The 18,442-nt window shown below is 34.4% G+C and overlaps 4 protein-coding genes across 7 annotated transcripts in view; 2 read left to right on the plus strand and 2 right to left on the minus strand.

Moving 5' to 3' along the window:
* LOC105156239 lies at window positions 225-4,647 on the plus strand. Of its 4 annotated transcripts, none has more exons than XM_011072314.2 (7): window positions 225-401; window positions 1,193-1,459; window positions 1,594-1,649; window positions 1,766-1,844; window positions 1,932-2,070; window positions 2,748-2,861; window positions 4,118-4,647. In XM_011072314.2, exons 2-7 carry the CDS (start codon window positions 1,290-1,292, stop codon window positions 4,307-4,309), a joined length of 750 nt encoding a protein of 249 aa, XP_011070616.1. In that variant the 5' UTR covers window positions 225-401; window positions 1,193-1,289; the 3' UTR covers window positions 4,310-4,647. The 4 variants fall into 4 exon arrangements, with proteins under 4 accessions (XP_011070616.1, XP_011070617.1, XP_020553735.1 ...); XM_011072315.2 differs by having other exon boundaries at window positions 399-536; XM_020698076.1 differs by lacking the exon at window positions 225-401 and adding an exon at window positions 413-593.
* LOC105156241 (WUSCHEL-related homeobox 1-like) lies at window positions 5,943-8,787 on the plus strand. Its single transcript, XM_011072317.2, has 4 exons — window positions 5,943-6,372; window positions 6,472-6,798; window positions 7,742-7,818; window positions 8,201-8,787. Exons 1-4 carry the CDS (start codon window positions 6,171-6,173, stop codon window positions 8,588-8,590), a joined length of 996 nt encoding a protein of 331 aa, XP_011070619.1. The 5' UTR covers window positions 5,943-6,170; the 3' UTR covers window positions 8,591-8,787.
* LOC105156242 (phytanoyl-CoA dioxygenase) lies at window positions 10,297-13,827 on the minus strand. Its single transcript, XM_011072318.2, has 8 exons — window positions 13,502-13,827; window positions 13,338-13,398; window positions 12,143-12,211; window positions 11,825-11,943; window positions 11,378-11,525; window positions 11,136-11,280; window positions 10,947-11,033; window positions 10,297-10,469 (listed from the first exon to the last, which is right to left on the minus strand). Exons 1-8 carry the CDS (start codon window positions 13,679-13,681, stop codon window positions 10,427-10,429), a joined length of 852 nt encoding a protein of 283 aa, XP_011070620.1. The 5' UTR covers window positions 13,682-13,827; the 3' UTR covers window positions 10,297-10,426.
* LOC105156243 (uncharacterized protein At1g04910-like) overlaps window positions 15,319-18,442 on the minus strand; it is a 9,831-nt gene continuing 6,707 nt past the window's right edge. Inside the window, exons 8-11 of the mRNA XM_011072319.2 lie at window positions 18,355-18,442; window positions 16,941-17,108; window positions 16,639-16,829; window positions 15,319-16,039 (exon numbers count right to left, since the gene is read on the minus strand). The exon at window positions 18,355-18,442 is cut by the window's right edge and continues 12 nt beyond it. Of these exons, the coding sequence (XP_011070621.1) occupies window positions 15,880-16,039; window positions 16,639-16,829; window positions 16,941-17,108; window positions 18,355-18,442 (607 nt within the window). The 3' untranslated portion in view covers window positions 15,319-15,879. The remainder of the gene's footprint in view (window positions 16,040-16,638; window positions 16,830-16,940; window positions 17,109-18,354) is intronic.

The raw sequence follows: 18,442 nt of genomic DNA on the forward strand, positions 1-18,442 counted from the left end.
CGAAAACTTTTAATTTGAATTTTTTTTATTTTTTATTCAACTCGGAAATCTTAAGACAATTCAAAAATTAATGAAATTATAAAAAAAAATTCTAAATATGTCAAACATGTTGATAGTAATTATTTTTTTCTTTATTTTTTTATATTTTTAAAATTAATATACATCTAATATGTATTCGTATGTGATACTATATCGAATAATTTTTCAATAATTGCATTATTGGTGGGCAGCCCAACTAAAGCAACACAAGAATGTGCGAGCACACCTCACATTCTCGAGGAGATTCGGTATCTATCATTTACAAATTTGACCAATCGATGCCCTGGATTTTCCGATAACCAATCAAGTATTTTAATTAAATACGTTTCTCATCAAGTTGCAAGAAGATTCGTGTTTCTCGGGTAATTTTCTTCCTCTTGTCTCGTTAGAATGGTGTTCCTTTTCTTGGTAACTCAGGGGCCTGGTTTATGGGTTTGGGGATTTGCTTGTTGATTTCTTGGATTTTATGCAACGGACTGTGGGAAAATGCAACCTGGGTAATGGCCATTAATGTTTATTTGGTTATTGTTTAGGTGTTCTTCGTGTTGGATTCTGTAAGTATCTGGGTTCAAGGTCTGTGGATCATTCATGCAAAAAGCTCGTCCTTTTTCACGAATTTGTAATAGTAAAGTTTGCGTTATTTGTTCTTGATTACATCTGGTGCTCACTGTCCCTTGATTAAGTTCGATTATGCCCTTTTTGACCTAGAGAGATGATTAGGGCGAAACAAGAATTCAATTTAGGAAACTTGATTTTGATCGGCACCTAAGTGATCTTTAATCACGACTTGGGAAAACCCACCATCCATTTGAAGGAGATAAAAGATTTTGCATGTTCGTTTGTTGGGGAAGAAAAGTTGGAGGGAGATGGTCACATTAACTGAGACAGGGTATGAGCAAAAGAGTGGGAAGCTACTGAGAGGATTAGGAAACTTTTTTTATTGAAAACCTTATGAATTGCCTGTTTATGTAATAGTTGGCTGTACCGGTAGGGAAGATGCTGTGAAAATAGCCCGAATGTTTAAATTCAATGTTTTACTGCAAAGTTTGAAGTTTTTGTTTATGATTCTGATTCGATCTTCTCTTTCCATTCTTGTGTTTTAGCTTTTAATAGATGGTGTCCTAAAATATTATTATGCATCAATTAATTGCAGTGACTAAACCTTTGTGCATTCCCCCTACACCGTTTTGAGGCTTGTATGTTATTTCTGGCAATCAGTCCAATTCAATTGACTGATTGCCAAATAGCATATGACTCCCGCGGATGCTTTGAAGCCTAGTAAAGCCTTAAATGGAGTGCATGGGGTTCATATGCTGCCACATTCACCATTTACATTCCAAGAGATAAAGCAACATGGTGATCTCAATCAATCAGCTAGTGGAACTTCAAATATTGGGAGCAACCAATCGATAATAGCACAGTAAGCCTAAAGTCCTTGTTGTTTAACATTTTATCGTATTCTTTGACATTTGATTGTGTACGAACTTCTATAGGGTACATACTAATTTGTTTTGTCAATGATTGTTCAACTAACTTTAGTATGTTAATTATCAGGAAAGTTTGGCAGCAGAAGCATTCCTTCCTCGTGCCAATACATTGTGGTCTTAGCGGTATTTCACACCTAAAATCTTTTTCTTTCTAAATGAATTACCTCTCTGCTATTTTTCTGTTCCTTCTTTTTTCTGGTGGCTTCTGTCTGCACTAATGAATTATTTACTCTTCTTAGGTGATAGAAACCTCGCCGAATCAGTTGTTAATGTGCTTACTTCACTTCCTTTTATTGCCCTTGGAATCCAGGCCCCAAGGTGATAATGTTATATCCATCAGAAGTGCATTGCAACTGAAATTTCAAATTGTGTGCTATTTCTAATAGTCTGCTTTGGCTGATACAGGAAAAATGTTAATTGTAAAATCTATGCAAATTCATTAATTGGGGTAGGAGTTGCCTCCAGTTTGTACCATTCTTCAAGAGGTAAATGGAGGAAGTATTTCAGATGGGCTGATTACGCAATGATAGCCACAGCAACAGTGGTGAGTATAAATGTCCAAGTGGTCTAAGTGTTACGTCCTTCATTACTTGTAGAAACTTTTTGTGACATATGGAGCTATGCTTAAAGCAATAAGTTTGTAGTTTAGCTCTTATTTCTAATCAATTGCTGCAGATTTTATAAACTATGTTCTTGGCATGGCAATTTTTACAGAATTGAGGAGATAAGTTTGGATTTTTATGGCGTTGCTCTGTGCATTTATCCTGTTTTTTAGTACATTTGTGTTGGTCTCTATCAATTGCAATACTGGAGGTTGTTATAATTGTATCTCCATAAATAAGCTTTTGATTGCAACCCTTGGCAACTTCATAGTATAAACCACGATTTTGTTTCAATGGCATACTGTCATAGAAGTAAGAGTCCAATGGTCTATGGTTTACTGATAGGGAAGGACAGATTTGTTTACTCAAAATGAACAATCCAACCTTTTCTAGTGTGAAATTTTCTGTTCATCCCTTCTAGAAATGTGGTAATATGAGACTAACTATGTTTTGCTGAATGCCTGTGCTTTTGGTTTCCAAAATCACCAGAAGGAACATACATGATATTAATTCTAGACAGAACAATCAATCTGTAAGCCATGAGTTTTTCTTTATATTCAGCGTCTGGCACCTTTTGGTTTATTGGTCACATTGCTAAAGCAACTTAGCTCCTTTGCAGTGTCTGTCAAGAGCAATTAGGAAAGAGAACTCAAAGTTGTTGATGGCAGCATCCGCTATGTGTCTACCAATACAGCCTCTGATGGTGTCAGCAGTTCACACTGGATTGATGGAGGTAACATCGGCATCTCTGAGTTTCGGGATTCACTGAATTCAGATTTTGGATGTATTCCGACCATCCTGTTTATCTCTATGATGTCTGGCAGTTTGTTTATGTTTTCATTTTCAATTTTTAGTTTTTGAAACAGTAATTAAAGTGTGAAGAAAACATGTTTGTTTATACGTATTCTTACTGGAAATATATTGATTTGATACCACAATCCAATATAAAACACAATCTCATTAACTAATCCAAATATATTCTCATTTCATAGAAAACCTGTACAAAATTGAAAACACATATTTTCTGCTGAAATTGAAATTGAAAACATAAACAACCGTAGGAATCTCTGACTACAACCTGATTGGATCTGATGGGAGTCACTTTTTGGTTTTGAGCTTTGCCAATCACATGATTTACTGCTTTGATTGTCAGGAAATGATAAGCTAAATGTTAAATAAAAGCCACCCACCTTTACTACTATGCTGCGACTAAGTTCATCACATTAGTGTGGGCATGGTAGTATATTCAGCTATATTTACTCTTGGCTGTTTTTAAACTGTTGCAAAGGATGTCTTGTTTGTGCTAGAGGCAAAGAGTGCTAAGGGTAGTGTCAAAAAGATGGCAAGACGTTTGATGCAATTGCTCATACATGACTTTTGTTTTTCTTGTTTCTTGATATAATTTGTACTTAATCCTCTGATTTAAATGATAAACTACTGCTATATTTGTTCATTAGATATTACACGAGATTGACTAAACAGTCTTACAAACACATCCAAGAGAGTTTGAAGTTATCTCATCTATTCTTCCTTAAAATTCGTCATGATAAGTTCCATATTAAGAATTATTTAGTTATGGAGACTTTGAAGCTCATTGACTTAAGTGAGTTACAACTAAACCAGTGGACCTCTTTTATTTCATTATACCTTCAGAATATAAAATTTAAAATATAAGTTTTACCGTTATGCCTCCACCATATATGCATATCCAACCTTCCCCCAACCTATCATTTGTGGTGCCCCATTTTCTGTTGTATCATGAATTAAGATTACTCATACCAAACAGATCTAGTAGACTAGCATGGGCTCATATACAGCATCCGGAGTATGCCATTCAACACTCCATATTCATGGTTTACCATTCATACATAGATGAATATGAGCTCTTTTTGTATGATATCTGAATCCTAAATCCTGGAGTGCAATTTCTTTCTTTTTGTCTAAATGAAGAAGTTCTTTGACACAAACAATTTCTGATAATTCGTTCAGGTTGCATTTGCAAAGAGAGCGTCTGAAGATCCCGATCTCAGGATGGCACACAACGTGCATAAGATGTCTTCAGTAGTAGGCGGAGCCCTTTTCATTGCGGATGATCTTTTCCCTGAAACCCCATTTCTACATGCTGGTTGGCATCTCGCCGCTGCTGTTGGAGTTGGCACTTGCAACAAACTCTTGGAGTAGTTAATCTGTCCTCATTAATTTGCCGAAAATACCTATCCATGAATCTCAACTCCGAGTCCCTCCACAGGTAGGACAAGGAAAAGGATATGCCATATAGAATATTTCTACAACGTAAATACAAGAAGCGCGTCTTCAATTGGTTAAGGAGTACTTATATTTGCATCAAGTTATTGAATATGAACACAAAAAAGAACAGTACTATTCTTTATTTATGATCAAGAATCATCAGTTCGTGTTATATACATTTGTAAGCTGCACAGAGATCAATGGCTGTAAATTCGCCAACCATAATTTTCATTTTTGGAGAATATATATAGTTGTGTCACTGTCAAGTACTATATCATAGTTTTTCTATATTAACTTCTTTACCTTGAATCGTTTGAGTCGGTTGTGAACGCCTTATGAACTGGAACAACATAGAGGAAGGGCATTTATTCCGTGCAGGTGTACGCTGTAAACAGTTTTAATATGCTAATAAATTCCTTAAAAAGATTAGTCCTTCATTGAAAATTGCATTATCTATACTATAACGTCCAAGACTAACTAATTTTGGTTAATTAATAAAATACGGGTCGACTGAAAATAGCTTATCTACTCAATAAATATTTGTCTCTTTAACTAATTAATCATGCACGTTAATTCATTTCATGTTCTAATAATTTATTCATTTTTATTTTCCTACACGGCTTTATTTAATTAAATAAATATAACTAAAAATTCATGGAGTGTGATTTTCAATCAAGTGAAATACGAAAAAGTTTGAGAAGTATAGGGGAAGGTGTAGTCAATTATTATTTCAGCTTTGTATAAATGCAGTGTAATAATTAAATTCGTGGACAAGTACTCCAAGAAACAACATAAATTGAGTTATGACAACATTGAAGCAAAAGAATAATAGTACTCCTACCCCGTATGGTTAGTGGTTAGAAACATGAGTAACATGCAATTAATAAATATATGGTTAGTTGCACGAGTGCATACAAATAATAAATGGACAATATATATGAAATTAAATGTAATGTGTGTAATAATTCATCAATAATAATCCCTTGTAATTTGGGGGGAACTCATGTACAAAGACTAGTAGCTAGGTAGAGTAGTCAAAGTGTAGAGTAAGTAAAGGTCATTATGAGGCTTCAAATCACGAACTTTTTTGGTAGGCGAAGAACTAAATTGTGGGGGCGTGGGGTTTAGTTTAGTTGTGCATTAATCAAGAAAAAAGCAAATTCTTTGCGTTCTTGTGTGTGTGTGAGAGAGAGAGAGAGAATTGGAACACGAAGATGAAGAAATGTGAAAGGCACGAGACTATGCTATTGTGGGTTTTGGGGTGGGGTGGGGGGTGGGGGCCGACTGCCGACTGATATGTGAACAACGTAGGCGTAAAAGGCGATAACAAGACATTGAAGTCCCAATGACACGCTTACTCATAATCTCATCATTGTCACGTCGCTTTTACCATCCACCCCTCTCCCAGAATTTCACACCACCCCTTTTTCCTATTTCTTTTCAAGTTCTTTGCATGCCCCTTAATTTCTTGTCCTTCTCTCTCTCTCTCTCTCTCTCTCTCTCTTGAATGTGAATATATATATATATATACACAAACATATGACAGGGTAGACCTTGCTCCGTTGCTTCTTTGTAATACCAAGAAAAAAACCCTTCTCCTTGCATTCTCTCCTTTTGTTCCCTGTTAAGTCTTTATCTCTCTATCAGGCATGCAGAATCCCCTTTCACATATATTTACTTAGCCCACCAAGCATTCAAACATGCACTTTCTACCTTATAACTCTCTTTCATGTTACATATATGCTATCTAATCTAATAAATCAATCATCATTCACTTCATATTTGCCACTCAATTATGTGGATATTGAAGTGTAATGACAACAGCCAAAATGGGAAGACGATGTCGACAGATCCATTATCCGCAGGCCGGAAGCTCCGGCCTCTAATGCCAAGGCCAATCACTAGCTACACCACCAATACTGGCGCATTTTCAACACCAACAACCCCTTGTTGTTGCTTTCACAACCCTAACTTCTCTGCGTGGAACCAACCCCTAAGTACACATATATATGCAGCCATAACTTAAACTTTTAGATAAGACACTCATTCATCTACATGCAGTTCATATATGTAAATATTTGCAACCTTTTCTGCAGGCGGTGCGTGTGCTGATTATGGAGTTAAAAGAGAGATCATGAGTAGAACGCCACTGGTGAGCTCCAGATGGAATCCGACACCGGAGCAGCTGCACGCCCTTGAAGAAATGTACCAACGCGGAACCAAAACGCCGTCTGCGGAACAAATCCAGCAGATTGCTGCAAAACTTAGAAGGTTTGGTAAGATTGAAGGGAAGAATGTGTTTTACTGGTTTCAGAACCACAAGGCGAGGGAGAGGCAGAAAAAGCGTCGGCAGCTTGAGTTGTCTGCCGGAAAAAAGATGGGCTATAATGCTGAGACCACTCGGCAAGAACGAAGACAATCAGGTGAAAATTTTTCAAAATTATTTCATTATCTTCTGCTGGTTTCATGTATATAGTTGTCAAGTCCATGGTCTTATCTAAATTAATTACATAGCAAATATAATAGATTTCTCGTACACTTTAAGAAAAATAACCAATAATCCAATGTAATCGGGATAAGAATTTTTTCGTTTCTCTATTTGGAAATTCAAAGTTGAAGTTTTTGTTTCCTTTTCTTTTCTCTAAGTATAAATAATTTCCTATTTCAGATTGTATTTTGTTTGTAGATTGAATTTTCTATTTTGAATCATGTTGTATTTTCTATTTATTTAATATATACACTTCATGTATATAAAAGTTAATTTATTAAAAAGATTATATTAAATAAGATTGAAAAAATACAATATAATTTGGATTAGAATATCTTATAAAGTTTGCTAGAGAATATCATGGGTTCAAAAGAGAAAGATCACAAATTTCTAAACATCCACTTTGTACACAAGATTGGACTTTTGTGATATGGACCCTATAACTTTGTTCTTTTCTGCCAGTTTATGAATAGATGGAATTTTGATTTATCAAAAAAAAAAAAAAAGAATAGAATATGCATTAGAGTTGGAATAAAAATTTCAATCTGTTTATAAGCATATCACCTTCTAGTGATAAGACCACAATATGGAATAAGGAATTGAGTGCTGAAAAAAATTAAATTTTTCCAACAAATAAAAGTAATGTCACATCATTATTTAGTTAAAATGATGTATTTAAAAAACAAAATATATCATTCCAGAAAGAGTGAAATATTTATTTTTTGAGATGTTCCAAAAAAGAAATGGAGACAAAAAAAAATATGGATAGTGGAAGGACATGTTTGCAGTATAGTATAATTTGTGTCTTTTCACTAAAGACACATTCTCATATATGCAAAAGTCATAATAAATCTTGCAAAACATGATTTGACTTGCAGGATTGAGCAGGAAATATTTGGAAATTGAGCATCCTAAGAGCTTGTCTGCACCCTCAAACTGCACCACAACTTCGCAGGTACATAAACATATTTTCTTACATCAAAATCTGTACCTTAATCTCCACCCTTTGCAAGTTAGACAATCCCATTGCACAAGTTCATCAAAAACAAACAAAAAAGAAAAAAGAAAAAGAAAACCATTGCACAAAACTCAAAACCTGACTTTGATGACTTACAAGACACAACAAAAAATTATATAGCTTGAGGTCAAAAATTGAATGCAAAGTGAGGGAAAGCCTTTGCATGATGGGAAAAGAATGAGGCTAAAAAGCTGCACTCTACACTTTCTGTTGGGGCTGTTGTCATGAAAAGGTTTAGAATTTCTTGGACAAAGTGCAAGAAAATCACACTCACCTTTCTTATATATTAATTGATTTGTAAGAAAATTTTCTTTTTCAGTATTCTGCACCAGTAGTGGTAGAAGAACGTCAAAAAGATGAGTGGACACAATTGGATCAGAAGGAATTGCAGCAGATTATAACAGCAAAGACTACTCAACGCAGCTGCTGGCAATTGGACTTATCTTCTTGCATGACTGCTCCCAACAACTCTGCACTACTCAAAATTACTGCTCCGGACCAAGAAAATGAGAAACCCTTTATTGCAGTTAATAAGGATGTGAGAGATGTTGAGAGTGAGATCAAGGAAATTAATCAAACTCTTCAGCTGTTTCCTGTAAGGAGCAGTGGTTTGAGTTCCTCTGAGGAAGAGAATGATGATGAGGTTTCAAGTGTAGCAACAAAATTGGCACCTAATCAGTTTTATGAGTTCCTTCCTACAAAACGTTGAGGAACACATAATATTATGTGGGTCGGTTCGTAGGTATCTAGGAGATGTACTATGTGAGTCTGTTTTCATTGTATTGATCATGTTTATGTATCATATGCTTTTTGTGTAATGGCTAATATCTAGCTTATATAATATATAATATATAAGTATTGTGTAATGTGTTTGTGGTTTATCAACATATAAAAATGTGTATTTTAGCAAAGGGAAAATTATGTAGTCCTCCCGTAAGGTTGGATGTAATTATATATAAATTCTATGTGGTATGAAAATTTATATTTAGTGTAATTTTATGTGATTTGAGAAATTACATCTGGTATCGCTAACGTTTATTTTTGTCTATAAAATACATACCTCTATTAATTAAAATTTACCAAATTTATTGATATAACAAAAAATTTGAATGAAAATCATCCAAATTTAATCTCGATTAAATTATTATTGATTTATTGCATGTTAAACAGATTTTTTATAAACAAACCACCCTTATAGATCTTCACACGCTAGAACATATGAGGAAGTATATCATAATTTGATCAGAAAAGATTCGTTCAGCCTGCAATAAGCTAATCGAGATTAAATATGAATTTTCACTCATTTTTTTTTTCTAATAACTGTTAATTTGGTGATTTTTGATAAATTATCTATTTATTAAATAAAAATAAACACCAGAGTATTAACATAATTTTTCAAATCATATACAATATACGTATAATTTATATCAAATCTGAAGAGAGAATCGATGTAATTACCCCTTTTAACAATCATAGTTAGTCTTTTTCTTCGTCATTTTCCCTCGAAACCTGTTTCGTGTCACAATGGTAATACACCCGACAAATATATTCAATGTATAAACTATTTGGAAAACATTAAGCCAATAAAATGATGTGGACCTGCTCTGTTTTTCAGCATTAGAGTAGAGGTGCATAAGTGACAATGATCCTAAAAGCAATTCATCCTCACATAGAAAAAAATACAATTGTCTGGGACTATATAAATTATATCTTTCTGAGTATATATTATTAGTATGGTTGAAGAAATGTGTGCGCCCATAGACTCATCCCTGAACGCAAATTGGCATGCCACTTCGAAATGAATGAGTAAAATTTGAAATAAGGAGAGAAGTGGCGGTGTGGTGGCACTCATGGCATGCATGGAACCGACCATAAAATCTAGACAGAATCTACGTAAGAAAAAGACATTAATATTCTGAGTAGAGTACATAATAGTCTCTGGCAGTAAGAGGTTGGTAGGCCTCCTCCTTGGCCGTGTCCCAACCAGACAAAATTTGACACTGTATTTACAGTGCACAAGTCAATGGACTGCCCCATATCTAGCCCACCTCTTTGTTTGGTTTTTCATACTCTCTCTCTCTCTCTTGATATTGCCTTTAGTTTACCATGTGGCACATGCAAGAATTAGCCTATTAAGATAACAAGCAGTAAGCAGTAGACTTCAATTCTATATCATTTTTGGAATTTTGAGAATGTCTGCAGGTTTTTGCATAAACATAATCAAACCCCGGAGAAGGCACATCCGAAGCTTGGCTTTCAAATCATGTTAATACATAAGCTACCAATCCATATTCCAACCACAGGAATCCAGCCAAGTTGAACATGTGCAGAATTTCATTCAGCAATACAAGGTGTAAACATACAGTATAATATCAGGGAGAGGAACAGAACAAGGGGAAACAGTAAAGATACAGAAAAAAGAGAAACAAAGTACAATATTATTACGAGCAAATCAACTCCATTTTTCAGTCATTAAAAGTAAATATTCTCTAGTACACAGATAAAAAGTAAGTTGAGAACTGGACCAATACATTGGTTAGAAACCTCATAAAGCATAGAGAGGCTCAGGCTCCACGTTTCTTCTGATCCTGAAAGCAATAGACATAGATATATTTAATAATACGCTAATGGCATCAGTAAACAACAGCTCCAAGCATCAAGTTAACAGCCGAACATGCTATGAGTTGTTGCAGCAACTTCAACAAAACAGGTCATCTCTCAATGAAGAAGAACAATCACGATTAGTTAAAAGCTGGATATATATTGCCATCTGAAATGACTTAGCTGGCAGTAAGCTCTTAGAGAAATGTCTTTGCTCTTTGAGCATTTTGCTATATGGAAAAGATAAGTTCAGGGCGTGAATGATAATTTATACCACATGGGAGAAGGTTTGGGATCCAATAGATATGTTTGTCTTCTAGTCCATGCAGTTGTTTGCAAATAAGTTTTCCATACTGAAGCCTTAGGGTCATCCCCCTTAAAGTACTTTGATTAACAAAAATTTGGACAATTTTTTTGCCAATCCCTTAACTGCAAAAGGAAGAACAAGCTTTTCCGCTACTTACCAATTGTCCTCAGCCCATCTACAGCCATCCGTATCTACCACATGCAGGCTGTACGCATGCCGTGATGTTGAGGACTTGTTCTCAAAACTGTATATCAGGTATATAGGAAGAAGACATCATAAAAACTATATTAATCACGTAAATTTATCATAATTCACTGTGCACTTATAGTTGGAGAGCAGCGCAAACCTCTGATGAATTAGATCCCCATGAATGACCACCAAGGAGCCAGCTTTTACTTCGATCGGAACAAAATCCTTCTGGTCATAGGATGGAGATGGCTTATCAAAATGAACCCCCTTTTCATCTCTGATGAATCTTCTCACGAGGCCATCTTAAATGTTAAACAAGAAAATTAACACCCATTTAAGATTCTTATAACAAGAAAGAAGGGACGGGGGGCAATATGTGAAACATGTTTAGAAACATACTTTTATGAGATCCAGGAATAGCCCAGAGGCAACCGTTTGTAATGGTTGCATCTTCTAAAGCAAGCCATAGTCCAGTGCAAGTAGGTGGATTTGTGTATAGAAATGAATTATCCTGATGTGGAACAACCTCACCGCCAATTCCAGGTTGCTGGAAATGAAATTCATACAGTGCACTTACAATAAAAACTCATATGTGACGGAAGGGCACTCAATTTAGAACACATTCACTAGGTTTGACACAAATGAAGGAAATTAAAATGTCAATTAGAGTCTTAATCCTTACTCATGAACATTAAATTCAAGTATCTACAAGAAGATCCAGAGATTAAACGTTAGAAAGTATGTCATGAGAACGCATGGTTCAATTATATGTGCCAGGGACCCTACTTTATGCATACTACCAGTATTGTTGGTTTGTTCATCAGCGTGGTTCTGTTAAAAAAGTACCTTGAAAATGTACATCGACTGAATCACTACCGGCTTTTTGTAACCCAGAGAACATAATAAACTTGACACTCTCTCTGAGCTCGAGAAACTCCTAAATACTGGGTCTCTTTCATGTAATGCTGCAAGAAAATATATGGTGCTCAATACATATTAAGAACACAGCCAAACTATAGCGATGTTTATTGAAGTCAAACTTGAATGAAAACATATGGAGTACAACTAAGGGGCAGAGTGAAAAATCTTCAAACTGTAGAGGAGAGGTGGAAAATAGAATTTGCAGCCAAAATACAATCAATCAACACAAGGTCAAAAGCATACCATGCCCAACTTTGTTTATTGAGAGTTCTTTTGGTTGCTTCAAGTTGCCATCATGATCAAATGCTTTTTCTGTCAAAACAGCAAATGACGCCACATATTTTAGTGGGCAAGAAACTCCATAAATACCACATTGTTCCATGAACCAGCAGAATATGATGACAGTTAAGCTAAAAAGTTGAGAAACAATTATATTTATATAAATAAAATAGGATATATAGAACATGTAAAATGCTAATTAGAACTGACGAAGAGACAATCATTAAAAAAATAATATTTTCCAACCAATACATAAAACAGCACCTAAATTTGATTACTGGAGCCAATCTTGTCATATAAAATCATAAAATATAATGCATTACAAGACCATACTCCGACAATAAGTGAAAGTGGATCTAACGCACAGCCTGATAAGGAACAGAAAGAAAACCACATCAGTGGACCAGCAATATGGAAAATACACTATAGTCTATATATTGAACTTTAATCATATAAACTAAACAGCAAAAAAGTCAGGCAAGAGTGGTTGTTTTTAGGAAAAAGAGAAAAATAAAACATCTCTTGAAATATTCTCCTAGAAAAGAATGTTTGTTTGCTAAATTTCCCAAACCCATTTTACCACTCGCAGAAAAGACATATGGCATATAACATCAACTCCAACAATTACATTTTCTCTCTTATTTATAACCTTTTCATCAACTATCATTATGACACTTCTATCGTACATCCAAACACATACTCGACATTATCTCAGTATCAACCATAAATCAAAGTATCAATATTTGATAGTATTAGCTGGTATCTCTTTCAGATTCACATATACAGTTTATAATATCCAATAATAACAGATTTTTTATCCCCCAATACTACAATATAATCGGTTGTATCTCTAACTTCAATTTAACTTTTCCTCCGTTGAGATGACCTGATATGGGATTGGATGAGAAGTTAATAATCACAGTCTACACCTCACAATATGTTCCAAAACTTCTTCATGTAAATTTCAAATGTAATGATGACGAGAAAAACAAAACTCTTATCTCTTATTTCCTACCGGTTTAATGACCTCAAAGCAAAAGCTTAGCTACTTCTTAAAAGCATATTCGTTGATTAAAACCACAACCCAGAAAAAAGTAGTAACGGTATGTTGACTCCAAAAGAACAACAGCATCAGAAATATACCATCAAAATTCCATACCTTCAAAGAAGAATGAAATCTTCTCAGCACTTTCGAAGAAGTGATCATCAGTGGTATGTTGCTGTCCCAGATAACCAAACACAAAAAGAAGTTAACTTCACAACCAAGACATTCAAACAAATCTAGAAAAGGGAGAAATTCCAGCAGCATGAGATATTCTGTACTTGGTTTTTAGTGGAGAAAATGGAGGCTCTGCTGGAACAATCAAATTGATCAAGTAATTGCTCCATTTTCAACCGGAGTGCTCTTATCTCATCTGTGCTGGCGAAAGACTCCAATACCAAATACCCCTCGGATTCGAAGAACTGAAGCTGGTTTGGATTGAGATTTCCGACAATTCCCATCTCTAAATTTTCGTTTCTTCTTTAGATATAATTGCTGAAAGATTTTTGCTTCTCTGAGGGTTTTGTTTTCAGAGTAGAATCTTGAAGAAATATGAATACGTGATGAGGCCGAAGAAATTTGTAGCAGTCCAACTCCAACCGCCCCTGATGAATTTTTAATCTTTTATTCATAATATACATTAACTTATAATCACAACAATGATTATCAACTTTAATGGAAAAAAAATAATCTCGTATGTGAATCATATTTGACATGAGCACAATATTAGGCGATTTGATGTATTATGTAGAGGTACACGCACTGTGCGTGCGCTGATAGTTCGAGATATGCAGCAGATACTTAGCGTAGAATTACCTACTGTTATTAGCATTTGTGCCCGTTTATGATGAATTCTTTGACCTGGTCGAGAAAACTGCTTAAATTAAGCAACTTATATTGTAATATTATACTTTTTTTTTACTTAATGAAAATTAACTTTATCGGAAAAAATTTTAATTAAAAATTTTGGTATGTCATTAACTGGTTCATAGGAGTATCAAAGACTCATTATGTCAACTTAATCTTATCCTTTCATTTCAAGTTTAGAATTTTAAGTATTTCAAGACACTTAGCCAGGCAACTATAATTGTATAAATAATTATATTATAGGAAAAAAACAATGAAAATTTGGTGGAATAGTAGAATTAATACTCCAAGATGAAAGAGCTGGGAGCTCCAGATCCTACCAATATGAATACTTATTTAATAAAATCACAATAAAAAACACAAAAAAAATAAATTTTACGTAAGTTAAAATAATATTTAGAGTTAATCATAATTAGAATTCTTTTAAAAATAAGAAATGATACTTTTTCCTCAAAAAATTTTAAAATTATATTTACATGCCTTCTAAAAATTTATTGTTTACACCTAAACCCCTTGTTGGAGTTTGGGTAAAAAAATACTAGCATTAACAAAACAATTACAATTTTTTTAATTTTACACCTCATTACATTATCATATAATAATTCTATACTTATAAAGAAATAAAATATAATGATGTTTATCAACTTTATACATATACAAATACGTTATATTTATCTCTTTATAAATATAAAATTATGCATAAGAATAGTAAATAACATCGGCAGTTTTTATTTAAATTCTAATAAAAGAGTTAGGTATGAATGAATTTTTTTTTAAAAATATATAGATATAATTTTAAATTTATTCTTAAAATAACATCGGCATTTTTTATTTAAATTCTAATAAAAGAGTTAGATATGAATGAATTTTTTTTTAAAAATATATAGATATAATTTTAAATTTTTTTCAAAAAGAAAGTATTCTTTCGCATTTTCAAGGAGTTTTAGGAGTAATTAACCGTATCATTTAGTTTGATTTTCTTTCAGAGGCCTTTTCTTATATCCTTACTAGGAGTAAGAAATATTAATCTATTGATCTTCAAGATTCATATCTTTTTCTTTTCGTAATTGACACTTGTCTACAATCGGAGAGTAGACGATAAGAACAGAGAGGGGCGGAAAGTGTCATTAGTTCAATGGGGCAGGCATACAACATAAGACTCTCCCTTGTTTCTTCTCTGTTTCCACTTTGGACTGAAAAGTAAAGTCTAATTGGAAGAACTGTTATGATATTGTTCAAACATCAAACATTTTCCCATCAATAGAAAAATTATAGTTGGAACTGAGAAGAGATTACAGACTAAACAAAAGGGAAAAGAAAAACCGAAAATGGGCATATCCACTCTAGTTCTTTCCCAAACTAAGAACTTTCAATTGTGGTATAAATGTTTGTCCAGCTCTACCCTCTTGTACAGCTGAAAGCACTAATGTATAGTACAAACATGGACATATCACACGTCCAAACATCCCGTGTCGACTCGGGATTTGTTAGATACAGTAACTACAACGAAGAATTGATGTATGACTAATATCTGGGTAACTATCTAGTAACCTATACCAACTCTTCGGGCATCGTCATGCACAAAAAAAATGCAGTTCAATACCCGGGAAACAATTATATTCTTCCTAAAAATCTCTCTCCTCGGTTCCAAAGAAAAGCAGTGTCTACCCTCCCTCCAAAGGAGATGAAAAAATTTAAAGAATCTTCAATCAAGATTGTAGTTAGTTAGCAGCCACATGTACACACTAGTGAAATGTGCAGAAGAACCTCTCTGGTTCTGTCCAATGAACAATCACTTTGATGATGATCTTAAATCCTCCATCTTGTTCACTTTGCACATGCAATCTGGACAAGGAAATGAATATATTGAGTCATTAGATCTCCTGACTTCAACACCTTTAAATTCACTGTATGCTCGCATATTCAGCATTTGATGCTTGAAGCTTTTCCACCTGGGAGAAAAACCAACCAAAAAATTTACATGAATTGGACATGAGAAGAAAAATTGAACAAGTTATAAATCAAAATGAGATACTCCTTTAAACAGACACAGGTAAATTTGGTTGAAGCAACTCTTCCTGTCCATGATAAGACAGAAAGCATTTTCCTTAATTTGTACAACACAGGAAGGGTCCACAGAGAAACAGCAATGTTGCAAAGTTTATAAAGCAACCTAACAAGAAGCCACAACCATATTTTCCTTTGTCATGCCAAATTATACAAGCAGGCAGGTAAACACCAACAATAAGGTCACAGTTTCGGGAAATTAAAATTATAGTTCTCTTTTATCCATCCAGAGTAATAGACGCCCACATAAACAAAATTCAGTCTGATACAACCTGAATTTGCTATTTAAAAATTGAACTGCAGGAAATGAATGAACCAACAAAAACAAAAGTATCTTTCTTTCTGAATATGTCTACAACCAAAACTTGAAACAACAGAATCTACTGATTGGGCATCATGAAATAAGTTTGCTTCCAATACCCCAATCTCCACTATCACTCCAGTAGTATTTGGAAACTAGTAAATTACCAAGAAAATGCATTACCCAATACTTGGACTGCCAAATAAAAATGCCAACTTCCTCTTATCAGGCCTAATTGTCCTGGGGTGTCCACCGTACAAATAGCTTCTGTGTCCCAAAAGAAACTGCGGAAAGTTTCCACCTTGAGTTGTCACAAATACTTCACTGTGGAGACAAACAGTGTAGTCTATGGCAGCCATTCTGGATGAGTAGTTCTTGGAAAAAGTAATTCAAGTCAAAACATATAACAGCATAAGAACATTGAAAGAAGATACAAAGAGAGATGAGTAGACCAAAGAGGGATGAAATAAATTTCCAATTCATACCTGAAATGGAGCTAGTTCCTCCTCAGATGCCAGTGTCTCTTTTGTTTGTAGTAATGGAAACATCTCCAATAGTGGAGCCATATGCCTCTCAGCGTCGTAGATCCTTCCAGATGCTAAATAGATAGAAGTATTGCTGTTAAAGCCCATCCCCCTGAGCATCAAACCTACCTGATCAATAAAACATCAGTAAGACTTCAAATATAAGGTAATTAAGAGATAGTTCAAAGGATGACCTCATTACTCAGAGATGCTTAAGTATAGCATATTTCAAGAGGACCAAGATTAGTGAGACAAACAGATGAAACATTCTGATGGATATGAGGTCCACAAAACGATGAAGACTAATCATGAGATGTCAAGATCATGAATTAAGACCAATATAACCCACATATGAGACTGCCAACATGGTCATGCTTTTTGAAAGACAGCCCTCATGTGAATAGAAAAAATAGAGTGTATTGGCCATCTAAAATGAATCTTATACACATGAAATATGTTTATTCAGAAATTATCCGTTCAATATGGAAAGATGAGTGATGTCTTTGAAAACACAATTCCTATACAACATCGTGAATTTTCTGTGCACCACAACCATATTCAAGACCTCAAGCACCCACCATCATAATTTGCCAAGAGATATTTCCATCAAACAAACACCAAAAACTAGATAGGAAAAATGATTTCATGCAAAAGATCTTCACGAGATACGTTCTAAGCAAGAAATATGAATGGAGCAATGACGAAATACACCTAAAGCCACCTTCCATATCCTTGCCTGCTTAAGTGTCCTCTCCAAACCCTATTTGTGCCTTCACATTTGTATCACCTAAATTAACCCATTTTTTTAAGGAGATTTCCTTGCAACCAAACCTACTGATTCTTCCTTCAAAATACTTCACATAACCATTTCACATCCATTTCCATCTAAGCATCAGAAAACAAAAGATTACAAAAACAAGCATCACTAAACATAGAGGTAAAACATACAGAAATTTGAACATTTCATACTAATAAACAAACAAGTAAAACACTAAACCCTATACTAGTACCGAAGAGCCACAATCTCCTTATGCCTCATTTGAATCAGCTTCTTTTTTAATATCTCTTCTAACCTGACATGCCATTCTCAATAACATTTCTTTACAGGCAAGTGGAAGTTTCTTCAAACATTTAATGTGGAGTTCTCATTCCAAACAAGAATTGGTAGTTTTATGAATCCTGCATAGCTAAATGCCCTAGATAATAAACTCAAAAGCAAAGATTTCTAATAAGGATTTAAACAAAAATCTCAAATCCGGGAACATAGAAGGGGCATGATGAGTCATCAACAAACTTAGACAATAAAAAGTATGTGAAAAAAGATAAAAGCAAAAGCAAGAAAAATGAATATTATTGTTTTCCCTCAAGATAGTACCTCTAAAGGTGTTAAAGGACATTTCCCATTTAATCTGATGGCTCCCGGGTGAATCACTCTACCACGTCTAGTAAATTTTCCCCTCATG

The sequence above is a fragment of the Sesamum indicum genome, linkage group LG2 (genome assembly GCF_000512975.1).
Source record: "Sesamum indicum cultivar Zhongzhi No. 13 linkage group LG2, S_indicum_v1.0, whole genome shotgun sequence".
NCBI classification, from domain to species: Eukaryota; Viridiplantae; Streptophyta; class Magnoliopsida; order Lamiales; family Pedaliaceae; genus Sesamum; species Sesamum indicum.

Excerpts from the sequence above, each read along its gene's own strand:
- LOC105156239 (XM_011072314.2), top strand. The coding sequence starts at position 1,290 with ATGACTCCCGCGGATGCTTTGAAGCCTAGTAAAGCCTTAAATGGAGTG. Across the intron at positions 1,650-1,765 it reads AATACATTGTGGTCTTAGCG|GTGATAGAAACCTCGCCGAA; the intron begins GTATTTCACACC and ends TACTCTTCTTAG. Across the intron at positions 2,071-2,747 it reads TGATAGCCACAGCAACAGTG|TGTCTGTCAAGAGCAATTAG; the intron begins GTGAGTATAAAT and ends GCTCCTTTGCAG.
- LOC105156241 (XM_011072317.2), top strand. The coding sequence starts at position 6,171 with ATGTGGATATTGAAGTGTAATGACAACAGCCAAAATGGGAAGACGATG. Across the intron at positions 6,373-6,471 it reads TGCGTGGAACCAACCCCTAA|GCGGTGCGTGTGCTGATTAT; the intron begins GTACACATATAT and ends CCTTTTCTGCAG. Across the intron at positions 7,819-8,200 it reads ACTGCACCACAACTTCGCAG|TATTCTGCACCAGTAGTGGT; the intron begins GTACATAAACAT and ends TTTCTTTTTCAG.
- LOC105156242 (XM_011072318.2), bottom strand. The coding sequence starts at position 13,681 with ATGGGAATTGTCGGAAATCTCAATCCAAACCAGCTTCAGTTCTTCGAA. Across the intron at positions 13,399-13,501 it reads TTTTCTCCACTAAAAACCAA|CAACATACCACTGATGATCA; the intron begins GTACAGAATATC and ends TATCTGGGACAG. Across the intron at positions 11,526-11,824 it reads AGTCGATGTACATTTTCAAG|CAACCTGGAATTGGCGGTGA; the intron begins GTACTTTTTTAA and ends TTTCATTTCCAG.